Raw genomic sequence first — 26,300 nt, forward strand, 5'->3', positions numbered from 1 at the left:
TCTATCTCAAGTAGAATTCTTGTGTCACTTGCTGTATTTATTAGTTTGCCAAGGCTACTGAAACAAAGTACCGTAAACCAAGCTGCCTAAGCACAGAAATGCACTGTCTCACAGTTTAGAGCCTAGAAGTCCCAGATCAAAGTGTCTGTGGGGTTGGTTCCTTCTGTTGGCTATGAGGAGAATCTATGCTTCTCCCCTAGCTTCTGGTGGCTTGCTGGCAATCTTTGGGGTTCCTTGGCTTGTACGCACATCACCCTGATGTCTGACTTTGTGTTCAACTGGCATTCTCCTTGTGTGATCACATTGTTTTCCCTCTTGGTGTGTCTATATTCAAATTTCTCTCTTTTTATAGTAACACCAGTCATATCAAGGGTCCACCCTATCCCTGTATTGCCTCACCTTAATTACATCTGCAATCACCCTGTTTTCAAATAAGGTTACCTTCAGAGGTTGTGGGGAATTATGATTTCAACATTTGAATTTCAGGGTCAGGGGCCCAGTTCAACCTTTTGTTGGTGGTTAATTTTATGGGTCAACCTGGCTGGACCATAGTGCTCAGATATTTAGTCAAACATCATTCTGAATATTTTCTTTGAAGGACATTTTTAGATGCAAGTAACATTTAAATTGGTAGATTGAGTAAAGCAGATTACCCTCCATAATGTGGGTGAGCCTCATTCAATCAGTCAAAGGCCTTAAAAGGACCAAGACTGACCTCTCCTGTGCAAAAAGGAATTCTGCCAGCAGATGGTCCTTGGACTAGATCTGCAATTCTTGGGGCGCTTGGGTGGCTCAGTCGGTTGAGCAGCTGACTTCAGCTCAGGTTGTGATCTCAAAGCTTGTGAGTTCAAGCCCCGCATCAGGCTCTGTGCTGACAGCTCAGAGCCTGGAGCCTGCTTTGGATTCTGTGTCTCTCTCTCTCTCTGCCTCTCCGCCACTCACACTGTCTCTCTCTGTCTCAAAAATAAATAAACATTTAAATAAAATTTTCGATCTGCAATTTTTCCCTGAGCCTCCAGCCTGCAGTCTGTCCCATCAGATTTTGGACCAGCCAGGCCTCCATAATCACACAAGGCAATTTGTTAAAATCTCTCTCTGTTAACTTTTGTTTCTTGATAAGTATATTTGAAGATATAATTTCCCTCTATGCCTTGCTTTAGATGTGTCCCACAATTTGGCATTCAATCTTACTATTTCTTCATTTTTTTAATGATTTTTTTTTTTACTAATATGTTAGTTTGAAAATGTACAAGATTTTAAAACATTTTTTGTGAATTTATATTTGCATTGCCTTTTGGCTAGAGGGGAGGTTCTAGATCATAGTGAGCCCTTGGAATTTAGTCAGGTTTCCTTCTGGCCCAGTATATTTTTATAAGTGTTCCTCATATGCTAAAAAAGAATCACTCAAGCTTATTAATTTTATTGCCCAGGTATTCTACATAGCCACTTATTGTTTAATCTGTTTAATTTATTGGTTTCTGAGAGAGTTTTAAAATCTCCAATACAATTGTTTCTTTTTTCCTGAACTTCTGTCAGTTGTTGGTTTATATATTTTGAGGTTATATTGTTAGAGGCACATACTATGATGATTACACGATTGATTCTTTCATCAGTATTTAATGTCCATCATTGGTGTTTAAGATATTTTCCCCTTGGTTTCCATTTTATCCATTATGAAAATCACTATCTTAGCTTTTTGTTCAAAATCATATGGACTTTCTATTATTATATATGTTCAGTCTTTCAGTGTTTTTAAGTTGTCTGTAAATAATATATGGTCAGATTGATTTTTTTTTAATTTGAGAGTTCTCTCTTTTACTTGATAAGCTTAACCTAATTACACTTATCGTTATTTCCATCTTATTCCATAGTTTCCATTTACTATACTTTCTTCTTGTCTCACTTTATAGTTCATGTCCATTTTGAGTTAGTTTTCGTACAAGGTGTGAAACTCAGATTCAGTTTCATTTTTTGGCCTATTGATGCCCCACTGTACCAGCTTCCTATGAAAAGGCTCTTTTTCCTCAATCGAATTGCTTTTGCAGCTTTGTCAAAAGTCAGGTGGCCATAGTTGTAAGTTTAACTTATATCGAAGTACATTTTTTTTAGGGTGCTTGGAAGTGGTATTGTGGTTTTAATTTTGATTTTCACATAGTCATTGTTATTACACAGAAATGCAATGGATTTATGTGTGCTGCTTATTTATTTTTATTCTCCTTTGCTTTCTGTTGGACAGATCAAGTTTTCTCGCATTGATTTAAAAGCTGTATCTTTGTTCTTGTTTTGTTTGCCCTTAGGACCATTCCCAGAGATTTTAGATATTTGTTTTTATAATTTTCACGAGTTTCACTAGGGAGCAGGTCAGTAGAGCTCCTCGGGTCATATCAGAGCTTCCTCACCCAAGCTACCATACTAGTTAACTGGCTTCACCGGAAGCTTGCCTGGGGCAAAGACGTCCAGCACGCTGTCACTCCCAATCCATTACATCCCACTGTGAGTGTCAGGGATGCTGGCTCAATGCATTCATCAGGAGGTGGTTCCAGCCCTGGGCCTGGGTTCCTCCCACTCCCTAGATGTCCCATCTACTACCCCTTTGCTGCATCTGTTAGGAGATGGATCCTGCAGGCCCCTTCTCAGGCACACCTCCTGGGGTCTCTGGTCTATAATAAGCAGCTGTGGCTCTGACAAGCTGGGTATAACCACAAGTCAGGGCCTCCTTCACTATTGACTCACTTGTGCTGTCTTTTTTCAGATTGCTGGTCTTCATTGTCATTGGTACTGAGGCTCAGAACTAGGGCCTATCCAAGCAAAAATGGCCCTTAAAGGCCATCTGGTCCGGTGGCTTTCAACCCCAGCTACACTTTTAAATAAGCTGGGGAGTTTTTAAATTATCAATGTCAGGGTACCCCACTCTAAATCAGTTAAACCAGAATCTCTGAGGGGGCAACTGGATGTTTGTAAAAATTCCCCAGGAGGCTCAAACGTACAGCCAGGATTGAGAACCATTTAATGTTGTCATTTAATCCCTTTATTTTACCGATGCCCAGAGAAGAGAATAGCTTGGCCACAGCTACACAAAGAGTTAGACTCGTTGTATGACTTTAGGCCAATTGTCTCAGCTTCGTCTCACCTCTGTCCCTCTTTATCAAGTACATCCTTACTTATTTCTCTGTCTCATCCAGTTATGCCTATAAGGCTGGCTCAACACAGAGCCGCCTACTTACTGCTATTCATGCTCATGTGAATTTTTTTTTTTTTTTTTGAGGGAGAGAAAGTGCACGCACACAAGTAGGGTAGAGGGGCAGAGGGGGAGAGAGAGAGAGAGAGAGAGGATCTTAAGTAGGCTCCACACTCAGTGCAGAGCCTGATACAGGGATGGATCCCATGACCCCGGGATCATGACCTGAACTGAAATAAAAAACCAGACACTCAACCAACTGAGCCACCCAGGCGCCCCTTGGCGAAATTGTTCTTAAACAGCTTCCTCAGCTGTGAGCTCATTCTGAGCTGAACCAACACCTTCTGAGTCTCTGGCTACTTCCCCCACTGGGCTGATAATGGCCTCCATACCCAGCAAGTGCTCAACACAGCTGCCCTCCAAGAACAGTGGAGAACATACAGGGGCACAGGGGGGTTGGGAGTCAGGCCTAGATCTGAATCCTGATTCCACCATGTAACCCCTCCTAAACTTCAGTTTTCCCTCTGTAATATGAGCTTAAAACCTCTACCTTCATTGTTGGGTGTACTGTAAAGCTCTGACTTCTACTTCTCTGCTTTGTGCAGTCTCCTTCCAAGGCCCTGGGAGGGGCTCCCACAGTTTTATGGTCACATTTTTTATTCTTTTTCATAAAGAGAGCTCCTCCCCCAAATGTTATCAGCCTCAGACCCCACCAAATTTGGCTCAGCTCTTCCCCACCCAACAGAGCTGAAAAAGACTGTGTTCATAAAGTGTGGGACATGCAGTAGATGTTCCACAAATGTTACTTCCTTCAGAACAGCCCAGAACAGGGATGCAAAGAGAGACAGAACTATAGCTGGTGTGCTTGTTACATGTCCCCTTTAATGTCTCAACTGTTGCATTCAGCCATCCAGTCCCCCCACCCACCCCGTTCCACGAGTGGCCTCTGGGCTCCAGACACAAGCCTGAGGGAAGCTAAGGCACCTGGCCCTCAAGCGAGGCCTCCTCAGCTCTAATGTGGCTGTGGATCCAGTCAAGGTAGCGGCTGACTTTAGTGTAAACGCCATAATTGTGGAGGCGCCCACAGCCCTCGCCCCAGCTCACCAAGCCCACCAGGAACGAGGTGCCACGGAAGGATGCAACCATAGGCCCCCCACTGTCGCCCTCACAGGCATCCTGTGAGTCCCCAAGGATGCCCGCGCACAGCATGTTCTCAGAGATCATGTTGTGCATGGCATTGATGCACTCGTTTTGAGGGACCACGGGGACCTTGATGAAGTTGAGGACGAAGGTGCGGTTTCTCTTGGCCTCGCTGCGATGGCCCCAGCCAGTCACCACCGTCTCCTGGCCAGCCTGGGTGAGCTCGCGCTCCGCAAGGCCACTGTCAGGGAGGCAGATGGGCACGATGGTCTGTGAGAGGATGGCGGGCTGGGCCAGGCGGAGCAGTGCGATGTCATTGTCTGAGGTGCTTCTGCTGTAGTTGGGATGCATGAGGACCTCCTTGATGTCCAGGTCCAACTCCCACTTCTCCCTGCGCCGCAGGTCATACTCCCCTATGGGGCAAGGGGGGCAGTTGGAGTGGTTGGGGGCAGCACCAGGGTCCACAGCTGGAGCGGACGTCACGCATCCCAGGCACTGCCATGGGCGCCACAAATCTCACATCCCTGCCAGGTGTCGTCTTAAAGGGGTGGAAGGCTGGTTGGAATTGAGGCTTCACTCGATGGGGCAGGGAGGCCTGGCGGCCATGGGCAGTGAGCAGGGAGGCCAGGGACACAGAGAGGAGCCACAAAGGGTGTGTGGAGCTACTGTGGTGCAGAGACACGCCTCTCCTGCCAGCACTGCCGGCCTGAGAGCAACGCAGCGACAAGCAACTGGGGGGGAGCTGACAGGGCAAGAACAGCAAGACACAAGACCCAGAGGGAAGAACCAACAGGACACAGGCTCTGCCGGGGAAGAAAGATCGGATCACAAACCAGAGACAAGATCCTCCCCAGCAAGGCTGATGGCTCCTGGAGGGGCAGGGGCAGGGGAGTTGGAGATTCTAAGCCCAGTGCCACTGGAGGCCACTGGCCATTGGTTGTGTGGCAGTTTATTGCAGGGAATGTGAATTGGTCATTCTCAATACAGCTTTTCCTTCTTTTTTCCGCATGGACAGTGGAGAACCCCTTCAGAAACTGGTACAGAGTGGGGCCCGCACTCAGGGCCCTGGGGACCACTGCAGCTGCCTTGCTGTGGCAGATGCCAGAGTCTCTGCCACTCAACTCCATCAGCTTATCAGTCTGTGTGAAGCATGGCCCTGGAGCCAGGCCATGTAGATCCCTTGTGGGTGTCTGTACCCGACAGCACTGGACGTCCACACAGCCTGCTCCATGTGAGTGGGAGTGAAGAGGCGTGTGTGTGTGTGTATGTGTGTGTGAGACGCCCCCCTCACTTTGCAAACACATGTGTGTAAGCACCTGGGCACCAGATTTGAAGAGAATCCCCACCTGTCATATACCAGGTGTCACTGCGTCTCAAATCCCACCAGGGGAGTGGCTTGGTCAGGGGAGCACTGAGGTCTCTTCTCCCCAGACACCTTCCGTGGAGCTCAAGCAGCCTCTTGTTCAAGCACCCCGAGGATCAGGGTCCCCAAACCTGGCCAGGCTGCTGGCACCACCCCTCCTGGAGGCCTCCGAGGCCCCTCCTGCCCAGCCCCAGTCCATACCGAGCCTGACCATGAGCTTCTTAGAGTCCTCCATGCAGTGGGCCGCTGTCAGCACCCAGGACGTGTGGATGAGCACCGCCCCGCAGGCCAGCTTCTTCTTTGAGTCCAGCAGGATCACCTGGAATGGGAGTGGGCAGTGACATCACCACAACTACCCCTGACAGCTCCAGGCCAGGGCCCATGGCACGCAGCACAGCCGTGGTTCTCAAGCCTGAGGTGCTGGCTGCAAAAGTGGATCTTTCCTGTTCCCTGGTCACACAGGCACAGACCCACGGCCCTTTGCTGGCATTTTCTATTTCTGCCTGTTTTACAGAGTTGGCCTGTGGTAGGGCCTCTCCCCACCTTTGCCCATGCTGTTGCTGTAGTTATTCTCCACAGCACCCAGAGAGTTCTACTCACCCTTGGGGCTCAGGCTGGCACTCAAGTCCCCTGAGGAGCCTTTGAAGCCTGAACGGGGATCCCTTGGGGTTCCATCAGGTCCTGTCCCACTGGCCATCCTGGCTTTGGTCCCATTGAGTCGCTGTGTTTAGGAGCCTGACCCTCCCAGAATCTTTGAGCTCCCCAAGGCCTGCCAATCCCCTGCTTATTGATTTCTGTGCCATCCAATGCCTGGGACCAAGTAAGTGTTAGCACCCACGGTGAGGCTGGAGCGGTATTCAGGGTCAACCATCCCTCCCACCTCTCTCCCAAGCAAAACACCTCTCTCACCTCTCCTCTCCCACCTCTCACCTCTCCAAGCAAAACACCCTGGGCCTCCGCCTAAAATGCCACTGGCAGTGCATTATCTTTCTGGCTCTTTAGTAAAATGATGGCTTGCCTTCCTGTACGTCCACCACATGCCCCTGTGCTCAGCCCATCCAGCCCTGGCTGCTATCCCCCATCAAGTACCTCCAGCTTTCCCCCCAGCTTTCCCTGAAATGGCTCCGCCATTAGCAGAGCCCCCCACCCCAAGCGAAAGCAGCATTTCCCCTCCCCATCTGGGCATCCTGAGTGGGGGAACTCCCAGCAGGGGATCTGTGATTCCTCACCCAAGAGGCTGCTTCTCCTCTCACCTGCCAGGGGCTCTCCCCCCATCCGGATAGCTTCCCATTGACGAGCCTTGGATCTATTTGGTCAGCTTGGCTTGTGTCACGTTTCACAGTCTTGCGCTTCTTCTCCATTCGCCTCCCTGGCCTCCCACAGGGGAACTTCACTGAAGTAGGGGAAGCTGGTGAGCTCCTGCCGGGTACTGCTCCCTGAGACTGCTCCCCCACCTTTGTCAACTTCCTGCCTGCAGCCTAGTTTGCCCCATTGTAGGGGTAAAGGCATATGTGATGCTTAGGGACCCAGTTACAGTAACTTGAAAATCCTCTCTGTTTGACTCTGACAAGAGTCAGATCAAGCAGCATCACTACCCATCCGTGTGTCCTTGGTCAGGTTGTTAAACTTCTCAGAATTCCCAGGGCCACTGGGAGTAATCCCTGAGATACATAAGTAAAGTCTCATGCTGGGATGCCACCAAGCTCTTAACACAGGTAAGAGATTATGGGGAGGAAGTGGTGGGCGTTCCTGGAGAGCCCCCAAAGTAGCTCTGAGCACAGTCGTGAGGTCCTCTGCCAAGGGGAGAGAGCATGTGATGGAGCATGGAGGGCTGGGAAGGCTGCCAGAGTCTGCTCATGATGGACCATGCATGCCAGGCTGAGAGATTTAGACTTGTAGGAGCAATGGGCAACCATCAGCAGGGGGATTGCATAGTGACAGAGAATGGAGACAGCAGCAACAAAATTCCAGAAACCAGACATGGCAGCTGACTATCTGAGAAAGCAAAAATCTCAGCCAGTAATAGGGGATTCTAGGAGTTGACTGCTTTTATTACCAAACACCACCGCCCCCTGCCTCAGTGCTTCCGAATAACACAGTATAGGTAGGACTGCAGACAGAAATGCTGAGTTTGGAAAGGAAACTACTAAAGCCCTAGACCTCTGTGCCAACCCCCCAGTGGCTTGACTCTCTTCTCCAAGCCTGCAGAAGTCCATAGGGGTATTCTCTGCACAGGGGGAACCAGAGACTGTGCAGAGCCACAGGAAAGAGTGATGTGCAAGACTGACCAGAGGGAGTTACCCAGACATCTGCAGCTTCCCTGCTCCATTCCAGGGGGCTGGACTCTTCCCTGCTCTACTCCAGGGGGCTGGACAGCAGGCTGGACCCACCAAAACATGAACCTGGGGGATTCCTCTCAGGAAATGGCCTAAACACCTGAGGGGCTGGGCAGTAGGGATTCTGCCAGGTGACCTGGGCTTTCCAATGGCCTCACAGGAACACCCACAGGCCACCAGGTCCACCAGGCATTTCCTTGTAAGTTCCTGTGAATCTCTATTTCAAAATAAAAAGTGAGACATTTCTTCTAAGTAAATGGATTGGAATATAATGTTGTGGAACACTCCCTGAAAGAACACAAAGTCAAAGAAATGGAAAATAGAAGGATAATAAAATGAAAAGAGCAACCCAGAGGAAAAAGACCTGAATAATAGGATGTCCAAAAAGAGAGAACAGAGAAAGCAGCAGGGAGATTATCAAAGAAATAACTAAGGAAATGTGCCCTGAGGCCGAAGATATGGGTGCACCTAGGGCACTGTAGGTCGAATGACACAAGACCCATGGTGAGGAGCAACCTGCTGGAATTCATTATACCAGTTGTAAAACTCTCACTTCCTTGTACATATACAAAGTTGATAAAATGTATAAGAAGGAGAAGCCAGAGGTATAAGGGGAAATGGGATGCCAGACTGGACAAGGTGTCTTTAGAAAATAAAGCCAGTGGGACCTCATCAAAATAAAAAGCTTCTGCACAGTAAAGGAAATAATCAGCAAAACTAAAAGGCAGCTGACAGAATGGGAAAAGATATTTGCAAACAACATATCAGATAAAGGGTTAGTATCCAAAAATCTATAAAGAATTTATCAAACCCAACACCCAAAAAACAAATAATCCAGTGAAGAAATGGGCAAAAGACATGAATAGACACTTCTCCAAAGAAGACATCCAGATGGCCAACCGACACATGAAAACATGCTCAACATCACTCATCATCAGGGAAATACAAATCAAAACCACAATGAGTTACCACCTCACACCTGTCAGAATGCTAACATTAACAACTCAGGAAACGACAGATGTTCGTGAGGATGTGGAGAAAGGAGAACTCTTTTGCACTTCTGGTGGGAATGCAAACTGGTGCAGCCACTCTGGAAAACAGTATGGAGGCTACTAGGTATTTATCCTAAGGATACAGGAGTGCTGTTTTGAAGCGGCACATGCTCCCCAATGTTTATAGCAGCGCTATTGACAATAGCCAAAGTATGGAAAGAGTCCAAATATCCATCAATGGATGAATGGATAAAGAAGATGTGGTATATATACACAAAGGAGAATTACTCAACAATCAAAAAGAATGAAATCTTGCCATTTGCAACAACATGGATGGAATTAGAGGGTATTATGCTAAGCGAAATAAGAGAAAGACAAATATATGACTTCACTCTATGAGGACTTTAAGATACAAAACAGATGAACATAAGGGAAGGGAAGCAAAAATAATATAAAAAGAGGGAGGGAGACAAAACATATGAGACTCTTAAATATGGAGAACAGAGGGTTACTGGAGGGGTTGTGGGAAGGGGGATGGGCTAAATGGGTAAGGGGCATTAAAGGAATCTACTCCTGAAATCATTGTTGCACTACCTGAAATCATTGTTGCACTATATGCTAAATAACGTGGATGTAAATTAAAAAAATAAATTAAATTAAAAGAGAAAGAAAGAAAGAAAGAAAGAAAGAAAGAAAGAAAGAAAGAAAAAGAAAAAAAGAAAGAAAGGAAGGAAGGAAGGAAGGAAGGAAGGAAGGAAGGAAGGAAGAAAGAAAAAGAAAATAAAGCTAGCAGGAGTAGTGGAGGAAGATGCCAGAGGCCTGGCCCCCTACATCCGCTCACAGTTTGGGAGATGAGTGACTTATGGGCTCATGCTCCTCCAGGAAATTGTCCCCAAGGTGAGCAGGGGTACCTGGAGGGAGGCAGGTAAGTGAGGAAAAGAGCAGGTGGGGGCACCCCCCAAATCTGGGACGGACCCCAGGACCGAGCACCCGGAGCAGGGGTGGCGCATTTCCTCGCTGGCTCCCCCGAAGCCTCCCCGGGCCGCCCCCTCCCCGGGTTGGGGGGCTCACCCGTGGGCTCGCACTGCAGGTGGTCGTCCCCCAGCTTGTAGCCCGGCGCGCAGCTGCAGCGGCGCCCGCCCTCCTCCTCCAGGCAGTAGTGCGCGCAGCCGCCGTTGTCCAGCGAGCAGTTGGAGAAGCTCACCTCTGCGCGGACAAGGGAGGGGGCGCCGGGAGGGCACGGTGGCGCGGCGCGACCGGCCCCCCCGCTCCGCGGGGGCCCCCTCCCTTTTCCCGCCCCCACTCCCTCCCCGCCCCGCGGGGCCCGACCGCTCGCCCATACCCCCGCCCCCCTCCCCGCCCCCTACCGCGGCCGGCCCTCTCACCGTATAGGCAGAAGCGGCCCTCCCAGCCCGGGTCGCAGTCACAGCGGAAGGCGCTGATGCCGTCGATGCAATTGCCGTGCCCGCAACACGGGCTGTCGCACGGGTGATCAGGGGGTGGGGCCGCGCACTGGTCCTCGTCTGCGACACGGCGAAGGGGTGTCACTGGTGCCGCCAGCCCGTCCCCGTCCCTCCTGCGGCCCAAAGAACCCGAGGGGGCACGGGCACAGCGGCCTGGGATGGAGAGCGCACTCACCGATGTACTTGGCCCAGAAGGCCAGCTGTGGAGAGAAGGGGCAGCATGAGGGGCCGTCAGCCCGTGTGTGCCTGGGGAGCCCGCGGGTCCCCTCCCGGGTCCCACCCAGGTGGGGCAGGGGAGGGAAAGGCTTGTCGGGCCGGTGGCCAGCCAGGGTAGGGCCACGCTCCTCCTTGCCTGCACCTCCTTTGCCATCTCCACCCCACCTCCCATTCACCCCACCCTACCCCCTTTGCGTCTGGAAGCCTGCTCTCTGGACTGTCTGCTACCACAACAGCCTCTGTAGGGGAAGGGACCCCAAATCCCTCAGCAGGCTGCTCAGCCTCCTTCCTGCCCCCATCACTCCTTTAGGCTTTTCTGGACTTCTCATGCTCATGGTCTTTCCCTAAGCCAGCTTCTCAAAGTTGAGACCTTCTGGGTTAGATGCTGATTGCTGGTTCGGAAGGTCTGCTGGTCTAACCAAGTCCCTGCTGCTGCTGCTGGTCTGGGGCCACCACACCTGAGATCCACTGCAGGATGCCTAACACCAGCAGGCCCCTGCAGCAGTGGCTGTGCTCTGTGGGGCCTGGGAGATCTTAGGGTGAGGTGGGAGAGCCATGGGAGGGATGTGATCTGCTCAGATGGTGGCTGCAGAAAGTCCTTTGGGCGTCAGCCGAGGAAGCCATTTGGGAAAAGAGGCCGTGGGGATCTAGGCCACGAGGTAGCAGCCAAAGGGGCAGACCAGAGCTCCCCCTCAGCCTGGGAAGGCCCTACAGACAGCTCAGAAGGGGCCCCCTGGTGGCAGCACAACTCTTTGTCCTAGTAGTTCAAGTAGGCCGTTGGGGATGGAGGGTCTGAGTCCTGTATCAGAGAGCCACCTCTCTTACCAATCCATCCTTCTACCTTAGGGCCACTACAGAGCCCTGGGAGCCAGAGAGGACATGGGCTCTTCCCTCAGATCCCCTGAGCAATCAGATTTAGCCCCTTGAGAATTTGAACTGAGGCACAGAGCAAGTGCATGTGAACAGACATCAGAACAGACACCCTGATGGGCAGGTGCATGGCTGGAAGCAGAGAAGGTGGCATTTTGGCCACAGAGAATAGGCGAGGCAGTAGTGGCCAGTGGAGAGTGGCCAGAGAGTGGGCTGAACTTCCTGCAGTGGGACTGTTGTCCCAGCCTAAGGCTTCCCCGACTCCCAAGAGGGCCTCAGCAGTGGAGCCCCAGCTTGCTCATCCTGCAGGCCCCCGCCAGCCACCAGCCTACCCGCCCTCTTCAGCCAGCGCTGCAGCCTTACTGTGTGATCCACATTTTGGAAAATCTCCTGGGCCTCCTCCAAGTCACAGATCTCCTCCACGCACTCCCGCTCCAGGCTGCCGGCCCGGAGCTCCTCCAGGAAAGTGTTGGCTCGCTTGCGGATCCGCAGCACCCGGTGGGAGAGCTCTCTGCTGGAGAACACTGAGTCTGGTTTGGGAGGAGGGGGAGCTCACTTTGGTGGAGGGGCCTGAGGTGGGTGGGTGCTGGGGTAGGGGCCGCACTGCAGGGAGCCCAGTGAAGCCAGGAGGGGTTTTGTCTTGGACCCTCCGGACTTAAGACCCCTTCTCCTCTGCCCTCTTCCTCCACAGGCAGCAGATGGCCGGCCTTGGAGGACAGAGGACTTGGACACTCGTGTGCTGAGCCAGGCAGCCCTCCCTTGGGACCCAGCCTGAGCTCCATGTGTGACCTTGAGCGGGTGGCTTTGCCTCTCTAACCCTCAGTTTATTCATGCAGACATGAGGAATAATGGTGTCAGATGGCACAGGGCCTGACACAGAACTGAGCACCCAGTGCTACATGCTGCTGTTATTACCAAGACTGCAAAGTTCAGTCGGTGGCATTGCTCTTTGAGTACCCCTGTGCAACCCTGTGTTGATGCTGTCCCTCCTCCTTCCCCGCTCCTCCTTGACCTCCCTAGCAGGGAGGAGCACTTCCCAGCCTTCCCCTCAGGCAGGCACCACTGGAGGACTGCAGACCTGTCTCCAGAGCTCTGAGAGGTGTCTGTTGGGGACAGCTGGGATGGAAGGACCAGGTCAGGGAAGTGAGGAAGAGAGGCCGGAGGGGCTGATGCAAAGGCCAGGAAAGGAAGGCATCAGAGTCTGGATAGAGAAGCCAAGTGGACCACAGGTGGGAGTGAACCCCCCCCCCCCACCCCCCGACCCAGGCAGATGAGCAGCTCAAGAACAGGCACAAATGCCAACAGTAGCTGGTGTGCCTGGGGCGAGGGCGACACTGGCAACTCATTCCCTCTCAGGCCTCAGGAGGTGCCCTGGTTTCCTCCTGTTGGCTGTGGGGGCTGAGGGAGGGGTGGGGCAGGGCTGTCACCTCTCAGGTCACTGCCTTGGAGGAGAGGCCGCCCTGCAGCTGGGTGGGGTGGTGGCCAGGCCTGGCTTTGGCTGTTGAGGGAGCAAGTACTTGGGTGGAGGGGAAAGTCCCCGGGGGACTCTGTGGCCTACTCCCAGGCTGGAGGAAGGAGCTTTGGGACATGACCCCCAGGGCTAACTGCGTCACAACAGTAGTCTGCTGTCACAGCTCCCCCCCACACCCCGCAGCCTCCACCCGCCAGGAAGTAGCTGCTGGGTTCCAACAGCTGGCCTGCAGGGGACTGTCAGTCACTTCCTCCCCATGTGTGCCTCTCACCTCCCCATGAGGCCCAGAGGAGATGCTGTGCGGTGTGAGGGCCTTGTGCGGCCCAAGAGGGCCTGTGAAGACCCGGAGGGTCCCAGGGAGGGAGTAGCGTGGCCTTACCAGGAGGAGCTGGTGTGGCGGAAGTTCCCCAGATGGTCACCAACAGGAAGAGGCTTGAGAGTTGCCACATTCTGAAGTTGCTGACACCTGTCTGAGGAGGACTCCTGAGCTTCCAGAAGCCCCACCAGCCCTGCTCTGCCTGCTGGCCGGCCCCCCAAATGGCAGCTGAATGCAAGGACTGAGGCTGGGGGGGTGGGTCCCTGTTCCCTAGACAGAGAACCACTGGCACCTCAGTGTCCTTGCCTATGTGGGGCTAAGGTCACAGCATTTCCCCAGAGTCTGAGGGATGAAGAGAAAAGGAAGAAAGGGCATGGAGTCCTGGGGAAGATCAAAGGTGACTCAGCACAAAAGGGCCACGGCAGCTGAGCCCAGAATGTTCCTGCCCTTCCTTGTCCTGTTCTTTGGTGAGGGTTAGGGGGTGGTGCCGTTGCTGATCTGATGGCCAGGCTAACATTTATTGGACATTCGTGGTGTTTTCCCAGCAATTGGTACATGGTTCAGAAGCCAGGCCACCAAGTCAGACCACTTGGTGCAAATCCCAGCTCCGGGACAGCAATACTGGGCAGGATACCTAACTGCTCCTTGTCTCAGTTTCCTCATTTGTAAAATGGTTAGAAAAGCTGTCATTTCTGCCTTATTGGGGTTACTGTGAGAATTAAGTAAAATGCTCTAAAGACAGGGTTTGTACACAGCAAACGCTCAGTAAATATCGGCTTAGACGAGTGAAGTAGCTTACTAAAAACCCGCAGCCAGGACACAGCAGAGCTAGGACCTGGCCCCAGGCCTAGAATCCTAGCCCCTGCCCCAAACTACCGGCTGCCCTACAAAGCCCCAGTAGTAGCCCTGCCAGCTGGAAACCTAGGAGCGAGCCCTCCACTGCCTCCAAGCCCCAGGGGTAGGCCTGCCTGCCCCATCCGCAACCTCCCCACTCCCTAGGTTTAGAGGTGGGGGTGAGGTGGGGGAGGACAGCTCCTGGGCTCCAAGCTGCCCCTGACAATGTCCTTCATCCCTGGAGGCCCTCTGACGACTTCTCCTTGCCTCAGAGTCTGGGAAGAAGGCCCCTTGGAACTGTGGCACCCAGGCCTGAGGAATGCCAGCAAGCGCCCAGGCCGGCCTTGTGGCAGAGCCCTGATTTCCCATTAGCCCAAGCTCTAGCCAGCCTCTCGAACCCTGGCTGGAGGATTCAGACTTCACATCTGCCCATCCCTCCTCCACCCCCCTCACAGACCTGCCTCGAAGGGGACTTACTGGGGTGGGCCAGGGAGAAATTGCAAGGTCGCCGTCCTGCCGCCATGACAGTCTGGACCTCGAGTTAATCCATAACCACAAATATTTGCTTGGCCCTCAGTGCTGGCCACCCCCTCCACAGATAAACAAACAGGCTCCCAGCTCAGGATGGCCTGGTTTGCCCAAAGCCCACCTTTGTCCACCAATTGGTGTCAACCAGGAGGGAGGGAGCACTTGTCAAGCTGTCTCCAGATGTGGTCTCATTTTGGCCTCACAGTGGCTGCCTAAAGGAGGGACCTTGTCCTTATGTTGCAGATGGGGACATTTTTACCCAGATATATTGCAGTTTTCCCCAGACCAGCGCAATTGGTAATGATCCCATATTTCACCAAATCTAGGATGCCATTAACTGTAAGATGCACCTATTTTATGTGCTAGTATAAAAGGGGGAAAAAAACACTGTCAATTACATAGTGATACACTATCCCGATTTCCAATTTTCGTGCTGAAAAGATAAGCCTCTCAGGGTCCCTACCACGTGAGTGCCAGGCACTGGGCTAGACCCTCAGCTCCAGTCACCCCTATAGCTGCCCCCTACAATGGCACATGGCTACTCGTATAATCTCTCCTTTGCAGATGAGGACACTCAGAAATCTCTTATTTGTTGCCCAAATTCACCAAGCTGCTAAGTGGCAGACCTGGAGTAGACTCAGGTCTTCCTGGCACCTCTTGGCTGCTTTTGTAAACAAGTGAGAAAAACAGACTGGGTCCCAGAAAGGCTGTTAGGATGCTGGGAAAGAGCCCTGGCGCTGGTCCTTAAGCCTTCCAACATTTATTAGGCATCTTGCTTCCCTGCATGCACCATATGGGACATGCACCCATTTCTCCCATATCCAACTGGCTACCGGAGGACTTGACCACACCCCTCAAAGCTGGAGCCCCTGCAGGGGGCATGTGACCCTGCCCCCCTTGACCTCTGGGACTGCACAGGAAAGTCACCTGACCCGGGGGTCGATCAGATTCTCTACCTCGGTCCCAGGAGTAGGGCCTCCGAACTCTCGTTCCACTGTGAGCACTGGCCTGGGCGTCTGTGTCTGGGCCTAAAGCAGAGGAAGCTGAGGAGGAAGAAGATACAGATGAGTGAGAGAGGCAGAGACAGGAGACCTTAGACACCCAGGAAGCTGAGGGAGCAGCAAGGCGAGGCCCCTACCTCCTGAGTGGGCACATCCTGGCTTTAGGCTCTTGAGGGTCCTCTCCTCTCCTAGGAAACCCCCCTCTTTCCTTAACTTCCCTTAAATTGACTGGGGCAGCTCTGGATCCTACCATGGGAGGCCACCTAGGTGGGTGCAGCACCATGCCTGGGCTGTGGGGCTACAAGCCCTCGTGCTGCCCGCACAGCCGCTTGAGAAGGCAAAGAACGGGGTGAGGGGAAACCGGCACAAGCTGGGGTGGCCAGGGAAGGCTGCTGGAAGAGGTGGGGCTTCAGCTGGAGGTCACAGGACTGGCAGGACCCTGGTAATGGAGGAAGGGCCCTCAGGAGGAGAGGGAGAGGGGGCAAGGAGACAAACAGCAGGGGAGGTGCTGGCATGGGGAGGGGTGGAAGGGAGGGGGAGGAGGAGGAGGGAGTAGAACTTGGAAGGGAACCTGTGGGAGTGGAGAGCCAGTGGCCATGTGGGAGGGTCTGTGGCAGCTGCTTTGAAAAGGGGACACGCGGTCCTCAGGACTCAGCAGGAAGCACGGAGACCATATGCTTGACCACATGAGAGGGTGGAGCACGCCCCATCCTTGCTCTGGTGTCGCCCTTCTAAGTGCGCACTGTTCTAGGCTGGCCTCTCCTCCACTCTGCTTCCTGCTGCCCCCCAGCGCCAGGCACAGTGGGTGTTCACTGAGACCCCCCCCTCCTTCCCTGCCCCACCAGACTCCTCACCTGCCACTTGTCCCCCACCCCCCCCCCCCCCCCCGCCCCAGCTAGCGAAGACGGTCATTGCCGGGTGAAGCCTACCTAGGGCGCCCACGCTGGTCCTGAACGTGGATAAGGGCCCCTGCCTGCTGTGCTCACAGCCCCACCCACCCGGAGGCCCAAAGCCCTGGCTCCTGGGAGAGCCAAGGCAGCTGCGGTGGGACAAGTGAAGGATGCAGGGACCTGCGGAGGCCCCGAAGGCTGCCCAGAGAAGGGCAGAAGGTTCTTCACGCTTGTCCGCCTGCTGGGGCACCGCGGTGGGGGAGCCTGCCTCCTGGGCTCCTCGCTGGCTGGCAGCGCAGGGGACCCGGACGACCTCCCTGGAAGGGGAAGGGTCCCCACCATCAGCTAGTCCCTGAGTTGTGCTGGCTGAAAGGCCGCCATCACTTGAGGAGTGCTGCCGCGAAGCCAGGGGTCAGTGCTCCAGGAAACCGGTTTCCATCCGGGCCGCTCCTCTGGTCCTGAGGGAGGGTCCAGGCAGCTGTTCCAAGGGGCCGCCTCGCCTGGCTTGGGGGGCACTGCCGATTTGCCTTGTCGCCGCCCGGGTGTTCCTTCCCAGGTGTGAGTCACCCCTGTTGGCCCGAAGTCAGGCTGACTCCAGATGCCACAGCATCACAGCCGTGAATGAGAGAGCGAGGAAGGACCTCCGTTGGCAGGGTATTCGCTGCATTTGTGAGGACACAGGCAGAGACATAAGAAGCAAAGATGTGTGGGGCGGGGCGGGGCGGGGTGTGGGGCGGTGTGGCGCAAAACCATGAGATGGCCTCCAGCATGGTCATCCTCGGGGTCAGGCGCATACGGGTTTAAACTTCATCTTGGCTCCCTCAGCCTCAATTTCCACATCCGTAAAATGAGGCCAAGACTAGTGTGCACCTCAGGTGGTTGGTATGAGGATTGAATTAAATATTTTCTACAAGGTGGACAGAGACTTTGGTGATCAGTCAACACCAATGTCCTCTCTTGGCTCCCCCCAGTATCCTAGAGAGACAGGGAGGTGTCACGTGAAGCTTGTGAGGATCAGAACCCTGGGGAAAGTGGGTGTCCCTGTTGATAAGTGCCCGTGAAGGTGTGCAGGAGGTGGGGCAGGAGAGGCAGGACAGGGAGAGGCAGGGACAGCTGCCCTGTGTGGGGCAGCTCAGCAGCGATGGGCTCAGAGCATCCAGAGGCCCCAATCTCCCCGGGGCTGGGGTGTACTCTTCCAGAGCACTGGCTCTGACTCTCTGACCTGCATGGGTGGCAGAACCCAACCTGAGCTACCCCTCCTGACCAGAGGGGCGGGATGGAGGCTCATGGGACTGCTGCAGGCTCTCGCCAGCTCCCCGGCGTCTTATCCCTTCCCTCCTGCAGGAAAGCCTTGGAGCTGCTCAGGCTCAGCCCAGGTCAGGCAGGGAAGAGAGAAACTGGACAGGCCCTAACAAGTAGAGATGGACGGATGCAGCCTGATGTCAATGGCACAATGACTCACAGATTCTTTAAAAAAAAAAAAAAAAAAAAAAAGTTTGAGGAATAATTTTCATACAATAAAGTTAGCTTTTCATAATTTTTTTAAACATTTATTTATTTTTGAGAGAGAGACAGTGCAAGTGGGGAAGGGGCAAGGAGATGGGGAGACACAGAATCCGAAGCAGGCTCCAGGCTCTGAGCTGTCTGCACAGATACCGGCAAAGGCCTTGACCTCACGAATCGTAAGATCATGACGTGAGCCGAAGTCGGTCGCTTAACCGACTGAACCTCCCAGGCACCCCCATTCTGTTTGTTTTGACAAATGTATGTAATAGTGTAACCACCACAATTATGATATGGGACATTTCTGTCACCCTGAAAATTCCCCTGTGCCCCACCAGCAGCCTCTGGCAACCCCTGATCTGGACTCTGTTGTTTACTCTAGAATGGCATATAAATGGAGTCCTACAGTATGTAGACTTTATGACTGGCTTCTATCACTCAACATAAAATAAAGCTTTTGAGACTCTTCCATGTGGATATGGGTATCACTAGTTTCTGTAGCTGAGTAGTTTCCATTATATGGATATACCACAGTTGGTTACCCATTCACCACTTCTTGGCTATTATTTATTTTTCTTAATTTACATCCAAATTCGTTAGCATATAGTGCAACAATGATTTCAGGAGTAGATTCCTGAGTGAGTTCTTAGCTGTTATTAATAAAACTTCTAGAACATTCATGTAGAGGACTTAGTGTGGCTATGTTTGCGTTTTTCTTGGGCAAATATGTATAAATGGGACTGCTGAGTTGTTTGCATTTTTCTTGGGCAAATATGTATAAATGGGACTGCTGAGTTATGTGTAAGTACATGTTTACTCTTACTAAAAAACAAAAACAGGAGCACCTGGGCGGCTCAGTTGGTTACGTTTGACTCTTGATTTCCGCTCAGGTCAGGATCTCCTAGTTTGTGAGTTCAAGCCCCGCGTTGGGCTCCACAGAGCCTGCTTGGGATTTTCTCTCTCTCTCTCCCTCTGCCCCTCCCTCCCATCTCTCTCAAGAATAAATAAATAAATTTTAAAAATACTGTTAAATAAAGTGGCCATACCATTTCGTGTTCCCACAAGCAAAATATGAGTGTTCTAGTCGTTCTGCATCCTTCCCAGAACTTGGCGTGGTCAGCTTTTGGTTTAATTTTGTTATTTTTAGTCATTCTACTGGTGTGTGGTAGTATTTCATTTCATTTCCCCGATCACTAATGATGCTAAGCATTAAAAAAAAATAATTAAAAAAAATAGCTTGCTGGGATTTTGAATGGATTGAGTTGATTCTATAGAACAATCCGGGGAGAACAGACATCTTAAGAATGGTCTTCTGATCTATTAGTGTCGTATTTGTCCCCATTTACTTAGGTCTTTGTTAATTTCTCTCACCAGTGTTTGGTAGCTTTTAGCATATAGACCCTGAACATATTTTGTTAAATTTATCACTACTTATTTTGTGTTTTTAAAAATGCTATCACAAATGGCATTTTACATATTTCAATTTAAAACTGTGTGCTACTGGCATATAGAAATACAATTGATTTTTTTAATTGAGACTTTGTTCAGTTTTATTGAGATAAAACTAACATATAACATTATATTAGATAAAGGCATACAATATGATTTAATATATGTATACTTTGCAAAATGATCACCACAGTAAGTTTAGTTGACGTCCATCACCTCACATGGATATAATTTTTTTTCTTGTGATGAGAATTTTTTAAACCTACTGCCTTCGTGACTTTCATAAATACAATACAGAATGATTAGCTATGGTTGCCATGTTACACATTACATCCCCAGAACTTATTTATAGCTGGAAGTTTGTACCATTTGACCACTGTACCCCTCACCCCCACCTCTGGTAACCAATAATCTGTTTTTTTAATCTTTGAGTTCAGTTTTTTTAGATTCTACATGTAAGTGAGATCATACAGTATTTATCTTAGACTTATTTCCTGATTCGACAAGCATGTGCTGGGGTGACCAGCCATCCCAGTTTGTCTGGGACTGTCCCGATTTTAGCACCAGAAGTCCTACATCTGGTAAACTCTTCCCTGGGATGAGAAAAGTCCCAGTTTTCAGTGACAGATACAGAAGGTTAGGGAAAAGGTACAAAATGCAAAGGTGACCACAAAAAAGAGGGGCTGAAGGTGATACTGGTTGTTGTACCAAATGGACCCAGGACTCCCCCAGTATCTGCTGCTGACGAGGACAACCATGACCTCCGCGACCTGCGGTTAATGATCACGCATCACCTATTATCACACCACCCTGGTGATGACCTAAGTGCACTGTAACTGGGAGCACAGACATCTGCTCTGCCTGTGAGTTAACTATCATGCTGTGTATCTAGACAGTGCTAGTTTGATCTTGACGTGGTGAATATCGTGACCATATTTTTTTTTAAGAGTTCAGATAATGAAAATGAGAATGATTACAATATCAATGCCAGCATGAACCAGACGTCACGGTTATTTGGAAAGCTAAGAGATTGTGTTATTTTAATGGCAGCTGGATAAGGGAGGTAAATCATCAAAAAGGGCATACTGCACCAAATGGAGAGAAGAATTTGGGAGTGAGCATGGTGGACAAAGGAATGTAAAAGATGATTCTCACAGGTCCTCAAGGAAACAGGCAAGTAATTCTAAATTAATCAAAAGAGGTTTTTTGGGTTTTTTTTTTTTTTTTTTTTTTGGTCTCCCCCAAAGACCTCAATTCTCAATTGAAAATAGTGGCTGCTTGGGGCACCTGGGTGGCTGAGTTGGTTGAGCATCCAACTCGTGGTTTCAGCTTAGGTCATGATCCCAGGGTTGTGGGATGGAGCCCTGGATCAGGCTCCGAGCTGAGTGTGGAGCCTGCTTGGGATTCTCTCTTTCTCTCCCTCTGCCCCCTCTCCCCCTCAAATTAAAAAAAAAAAAAAAATAGTGGCTGCTGAATTAGCATGGGCGTACCATATGAATGAATATATTGCTCCTTTGATTGTTCTATGACACCGAGTAAAGTTACATTTCCTCATTCAGAGGCTGTACCTGAAATATCCTGTGGGTGAACCACAGATAAAATTTTGATAACAGATGTGTTGCCCCTTTACAGGGCAACAATTATGCTTTCCATAGTATACAGAGGACTGAGTCCAACCATGGCAATAAAGAAAGATTCTCCTACCTCTTAAGCACTTTGATTTGAAAAGTGGAGTTTCAAATGGTCTTTTTGATTTCTGGGAAGATTTTAATGAAACTTCAGGAAAAAAATTTTAAATGTTGATGATATACAAAGGAAGCACTGCTTCCCTGCACATTTGACAGACGGTGCGAATGTCAATTTTTGCAAATTCTGTTCAGGCTATGAACCATTACCAAAGAAAATGAAAAGGTCTTACCTGCCGAATGTCCTGCACACATGGGTAATGGAGTGTGGTTTGCTTCCTATGATATTGAGGCTTTCCCAATGAAAGGTTTGGTTATTTCTCAGTTTCTTCAAAATATGCAAAAGCACTTAATGAGCTATTTGATGTTCTAGAAGTGGAAGGAGACGGTCTCCTTTACACATATGTGCCTATGAGAGGGCTGTCATCACCGCCAGTCATGGAAGAGATCTTAAAAAGTTAGGCTACCATCAAATCATATTTTCAAAGTGTAGGACAAGAAGAATGTCCTCTAATTTGAAAACATATTGAGAATGAGAATGGAGAAAAGGATTGCATTCAAGTGGAAATTTACAAATGGTTCTTTCCAAAACTGATGATCTTTGAAGAGGCCAGAAGGATCCTGAAAAAGGATGAACTGACAGCACCTGAGGTGTTCAATGTTCTGTGTAGGAAATAACAAAAACTCATGTAATAAAAAATGACTCAGATTTGGGGAAGTAAAACAAAATGTCACTGGAAGAGGACAACCAATTTAAACAGGACTTTCTCACTTCTTTACTAAGACTGGAATTTGTAATCCAACTTTAATATCATAAGCTCAAATATCTCTGCTTTAAAACCATTTTCACACACAGAGAAGGAGAGAGAGATTACAAAATTACATTTTGTAATTGTATGACACGCAGGGTGCTTCAAAATGTTTAAAAAGGATGCAACTTTAGGTGTTGAATTTATTGATGCAAAGGGGCTGACAGAACAGCTGGTCTACAAAACCAGCCTACAGATACAAAGAGGATGGGCATTTTTGGAGAGCTGGAAGCTAATCCCTACAAGTCTAAAAACCTGCTGTTGTTAGTAAGATCTAAAGTATTCCATGCTCAAATGATTTCGTTGAGAGGATCGGTACCTTGATGCCATCACACTGGACTGACAGCACGCATTAGTGTAATGTGGGCTTAATAAACGCAGCACTACAAGTCAAAGCATATGATGTTTGGCCATACCTAGTTAGACCACTACATAAAAGAAGGGTTTCCTAAAGGCTGCCGCAAGAAAACAGAAAGAGGTAAAAATATCCACTGCATCATAGGACAGAAATATCATTGCTATTTTTAGTTAAATATTGGTAATATATTTAATTAGTCCTACTGTACTTACATTCTCCTCTTAAAAAGTCTTACATGTATGTATCTTTTTTTTTTAATACTTTATTTTTGTCGAGTAGTTTTAGGTTCATAGCAAAATTGAAGGGAAAGTACAGAGATTTCCCATATACCCCCCCAACTCTCCACCCCCACTGCATAGCCTTCCTGCCCCCCCATCACCATCTCCACCAGAGTGTACATTTGTTAAACTAACAAACCTACCTTAACACATCATAATCAGCCAAAGTCCTTAGTTTACATTTGTGTTTCCTCTTGATGTGGTACATTCTAGGGGTTTGGACAAATGCATAATGACATGTGTCCATGTTATAGTATCACACATGGTATTTCCACTGCCTGAAAATCATCTCTGCTTCATCTATTTCTCCTTGCCCCGCCCCCCACCCCACCCCCAACTCCTGGCAGGGGTTTTTCACTGTCTCCGTACTTCTGCCTTTTGTAAATTATCATAGAAGAATGCCATGGAATCATACCATATGCAGCCTTTTACATGTATGTATCTTAATACAAATTTTAAGTATCCAATAATGAGTTAAAATAAATTGCTGTATCAGAGAATAAAAACATCATATAACTATTTTTGTATTTCTCACAAAGTAGTCCTACTACTATTAATTGCCATTAATAATCCTATTGTTCTGTCTAAATAATAGCATTTATGTAACACAAAAGTAAATAATATAGGATATATCATTTCCAGTAAATACCGATTTTTCATATTTCATATTTATGATTCTAATAAATGATTCCAAATAAGCTATTTTTCATATTTCTATGTTAAAGTAATACATACACACGTATAATTATTTTTTACAGATTATCACGGGTTGAGGAGTCTGGTACGGCTGGGCCCCAACGTGGCTCTCTAAAACTGTTCACGCGAACACACGTCCCACCTCCTCCTCGCCTGAGTTCCGTTTAACGCTAGGGATGCAGAGCCTACTAAGACCCGGCCGCCATCCCCAAGAGGCTCACAGTGGCGAGGAAGTCAGACCCATAACAGGCCGGCCGAGAGCCAGGCCGAAGGTGCCAGGACGGAGGTGGCCCAGGTAACTTGGCCCCAAAGAGGCCCTCTGGGAAGGCTGCCTGGAGGCGGCGGGGCCGGACCTCGGGTCGCGGGCGTGGGAAGAGCGGAGGAGCGCGGCACGCCGGCCTCTCCGGGCGGGAGGGCGGCCCGAACGGCCTCGCGCGGCCGGGTCTCCCTCCCCGCCCCTGCCATCCCCCGGCGCCCCGGGTCCCCCGGGCCATCCTATGCCGAGCTCCGCGCGGGTCGGAAGCCAAAGCCGGAAGGGCCGTCCTGCGGCGGGGTGTCCTCTCCCGTCGCCAGCGCGGCCGCCGACCTCGTCGCCAGCAAGCCCGGGGCCCCGCCGCCCTCCCGCTGAGTCAGCCGGTGAGTCAGCGCCCCCTGACCGCGCAGCCGTCTGGGCCGGGGTGAGGGCCGCAGGGCGGGGGCGGGGAGGGGAGGGAGGTAGAGAGGAGGCGGGGAGGAGGGCGGCGGGGAGGGAGGGAGGGGGGAGGAAGGTGGCGGGAGGCGAAGGGGGGAGAGGGAGGGCGGGGAAGGGAGGAGAAGAGGATGGGGAGGAGGAAGGAGGGGGAAAGGGTGGAGGGAAGGAGGAAAGGAGGGAGAGAGGGAAGGGAGGAAGGGCAATGTCCAAAGCAAGGGTTCGCCACCTTTGGCCTGCCGGCCAAATCTGGCCTGCCTTGTTCTCGTTCAGCTCAGGAACCAAGAATGGATTGTACATTTTGTTATTGTTGAAAAATACGACGAGATTAGTATTTTGTAACAAGTGAAAATTATATAAAATTCAAACGTCAAATTTCAGCGTCCATGAAAAGTTGTACTGGAACAGCAACGCTCATGTGTTACATCTGTCCATGACTGCTTTCAGGAGATTGGTACTGGGCAATTATGACAGACTGTATGGCCCCCAAAGCCTTAAGTGTTTACTAGGTCTACCTTTACACGCTTGCGGTCCACATTCCAGGGGTGCTCAAGGCCCTGGCTCTTAATTAAGGCAACACTGTCCTTGGAGAGCACATTCTGGGGCGGGGGTGGGGGATTCCCACCCTGGGGAGCCATTCCAGCCCTCTAAGCCTTACCCCAGTGTTTGTCCACCCAGCAGGAGAGCCTTTCACAGGCCTCAGGCCACCTTCTGTCCTCGCTGAACTTGCTGTGCCCTGGGGCAGGGGCCTCCTCCCTGCAGCCTGGGGACCCAGGATTCTTCTGTACAGTCTTTCAGAGCTCTACCCTATGTGGTGTGATGGGGTCCCCTGGGACCACACGCTTGCTTGGAGCTAAGCCTTGTGCTCCTGGTTACCCATTAACCAGCTTAGTCCTTACACAAAGTTTCAGGGAAGTCAGGCCTGCACATTTATTGCCTTGTTGCTCCCAGGAACTCTGACAAGCCCCATCACCTTCAGCCTGCGGCTGACTGTCTTGGTGATCCAGGTTCTGGCTTTAGGCCAGTTGTGGCTTAAGGCAGTGTTTTTGCAATTTTTTTTTTTTTTAAACCTCTGTCCTCAGTAAGAAATACATTTTACATTGCAGCAAAGTTTCACAAAAAGGTTAAGTTTCACCTATTACAGGTGATTACTCCTACCATCGTCTGTTCCTCTCTTCTGTTTTTTTACAAATGACGATCATCACGGGGTGCCTGGGTGGCGCAGTCAGCCAAGTGTCCAACTCTTGATTTCGGCTCAGGTCATGATCATGCTGTTGGCAGGTTCAAGCCCCACATCAGGCTCTGTGCTGACAGTAAAGCCTGCTTGGGATTCTGTCTCCTGTCTCCCTCTCTCTCTCTCTGCCCCTCCCCTGCTTTCTCTCTTTCTCTCTCAAAAATAAATAAACATTTAAATAATAAATTAAAAAATAAAAACGAGCATGAAACACTAAACTAATTTTATGACTCACTCATAGGGTGCAAGCTGCAATACGAAAGACGTGTTTGATGGTATCCAGACATAGCTGTCTTTTCTCTTTTTCAGCACAAAGCACAGCAGCAGAAAAGGCCTCCTTCACCTGTTGGCAGAGGCTTCCTGGCTCTCAGTCTTCATGACTCCCCTAGATGCCCTTGACCTAAGAGAGAGCTCTCAACTTCCATTTATTGGACAATAAATACACATATCTGTTTGTTTCTACCTGACGTGCATTTCCCTGGGGGTGGGAGAGAAGGGGAGGAATTGGGGACAAGGACTTACTCTTCACTCTACCTAAGTGCTGTTTGAATTCTGTCACATACGTATTAATTTAAATTTTTTATTTAAAATCATTTCAAGTTGGGGCACCTGGGTGGCTCAGTCAGTTAAGCCGCGGCTCTTGATTTTGGCTTAGAAATCTCACGTTTTCAGATCAAGCCCCTTGTGTCGGGCTGTGTGCTGATAGGGGAGCCTGCTTGGGATTCTCTCTGTCCCTCCCCTACTCTTGACCAAGGGCCCTTGAGCAAGTGGGGTCTTTCTCTCTCTCTCAAAATAAACAAAAAGAAAATAAAACTACATTAAAAAAATAAAAATAAAAACATTTCAAGCCTACAAAAAGGTGTCCGGAACACATGTAACAGTGCTGTACTCACCACCAAGTTCATGCATTCTATCTTCCTCTCACTACATCCTCCCCCCCCCCCCCCCCCCCCCCCCGACCTGAGGAGGGTGACCTCCTCAGGTCACCCTCAGCATTCCACC

At 50.4% G+C, this 26,300-nt stretch overlaps 1 protein-coding gene and 1 long non-coding RNA gene across 5 annotated transcripts; one reads left to right on the forward strand and one right to left on the reverse strand.

The window, feature by feature from the left end:
- Nucleotides 1-2,984: 2,984 nt before the first annotated feature.
- PROC (protein C, inactivator of coagulation factors Va and VIIIa) lies at nucleotides 2,985-14,777 on the reverse strand. Of its 4 annotated transcripts, none has more exons than XM_086718324.1 (10): nucleotides 14,657-14,777; nucleotides 13,409-13,499; nucleotides 12,637-12,759; nucleotides 11,922-12,088; nucleotides 10,648-10,672; nucleotides 10,395-10,532; nucleotides 10,081-10,215; nucleotides 6,935-7,074; nucleotides 5,883-6,000; nucleotides 2,985-4,731 (listed from the first exon to the last, which is right to left on the reverse strand). In XM_086718324.1, exons 2-10 carry the CDS (start codon nucleotides 13,476-13,478, stop codon nucleotides 4,154-4,156), a joined length of 1,494 nt encoding a protein of 497 aa, XP_086574450.1. In that variant the 5' UTR covers nucleotides 13,479-13,499; nucleotides 14,657-14,777; the 3' UTR covers nucleotides 2,985-4,153. The 4 variants fall into 4 exon arrangements, with proteins under 4 accessions (XP_086574450.1, XP_086574449.1, XP_086574452.1 ...); XM_086718323.1 differs by having other exon boundaries at nucleotides 13,409-13,495; nucleotides 14,657-14,775; XM_086718326.1 differs by lacking the exon at nucleotides 12,637-12,759 and having other exon boundaries at nucleotides 14,657-14,776.
- On the forward strand, nucleotides 12,615-25,760 carry LOC147578390 (uncharacterized). The gene is made up of 3 exons (XR_015255148.1): nucleotides 12,615-12,787; nucleotides 23,439-24,012; nucleotides 25,608-25,760. It is a non-coding gene; the product is annotated as an uncharacterized LOC147578390 (long non-coding RNA).
- The last annotated feature ends 540 nt before the right edge of the window (nucleotides 25,761-26,300 follow it).

Source organism: Puma concolor, chromosome C1, assembly GCF_028749965.1.
Source record: "Puma concolor isolate L17-30 chromosome C1, mPumCon1.1.hap2, whole genome shotgun sequence".
NCBI classification, from domain to species: Eukaryota; Metazoa; Chordata; class Mammalia; order Carnivora; family Felidae; genus Puma; species Puma concolor.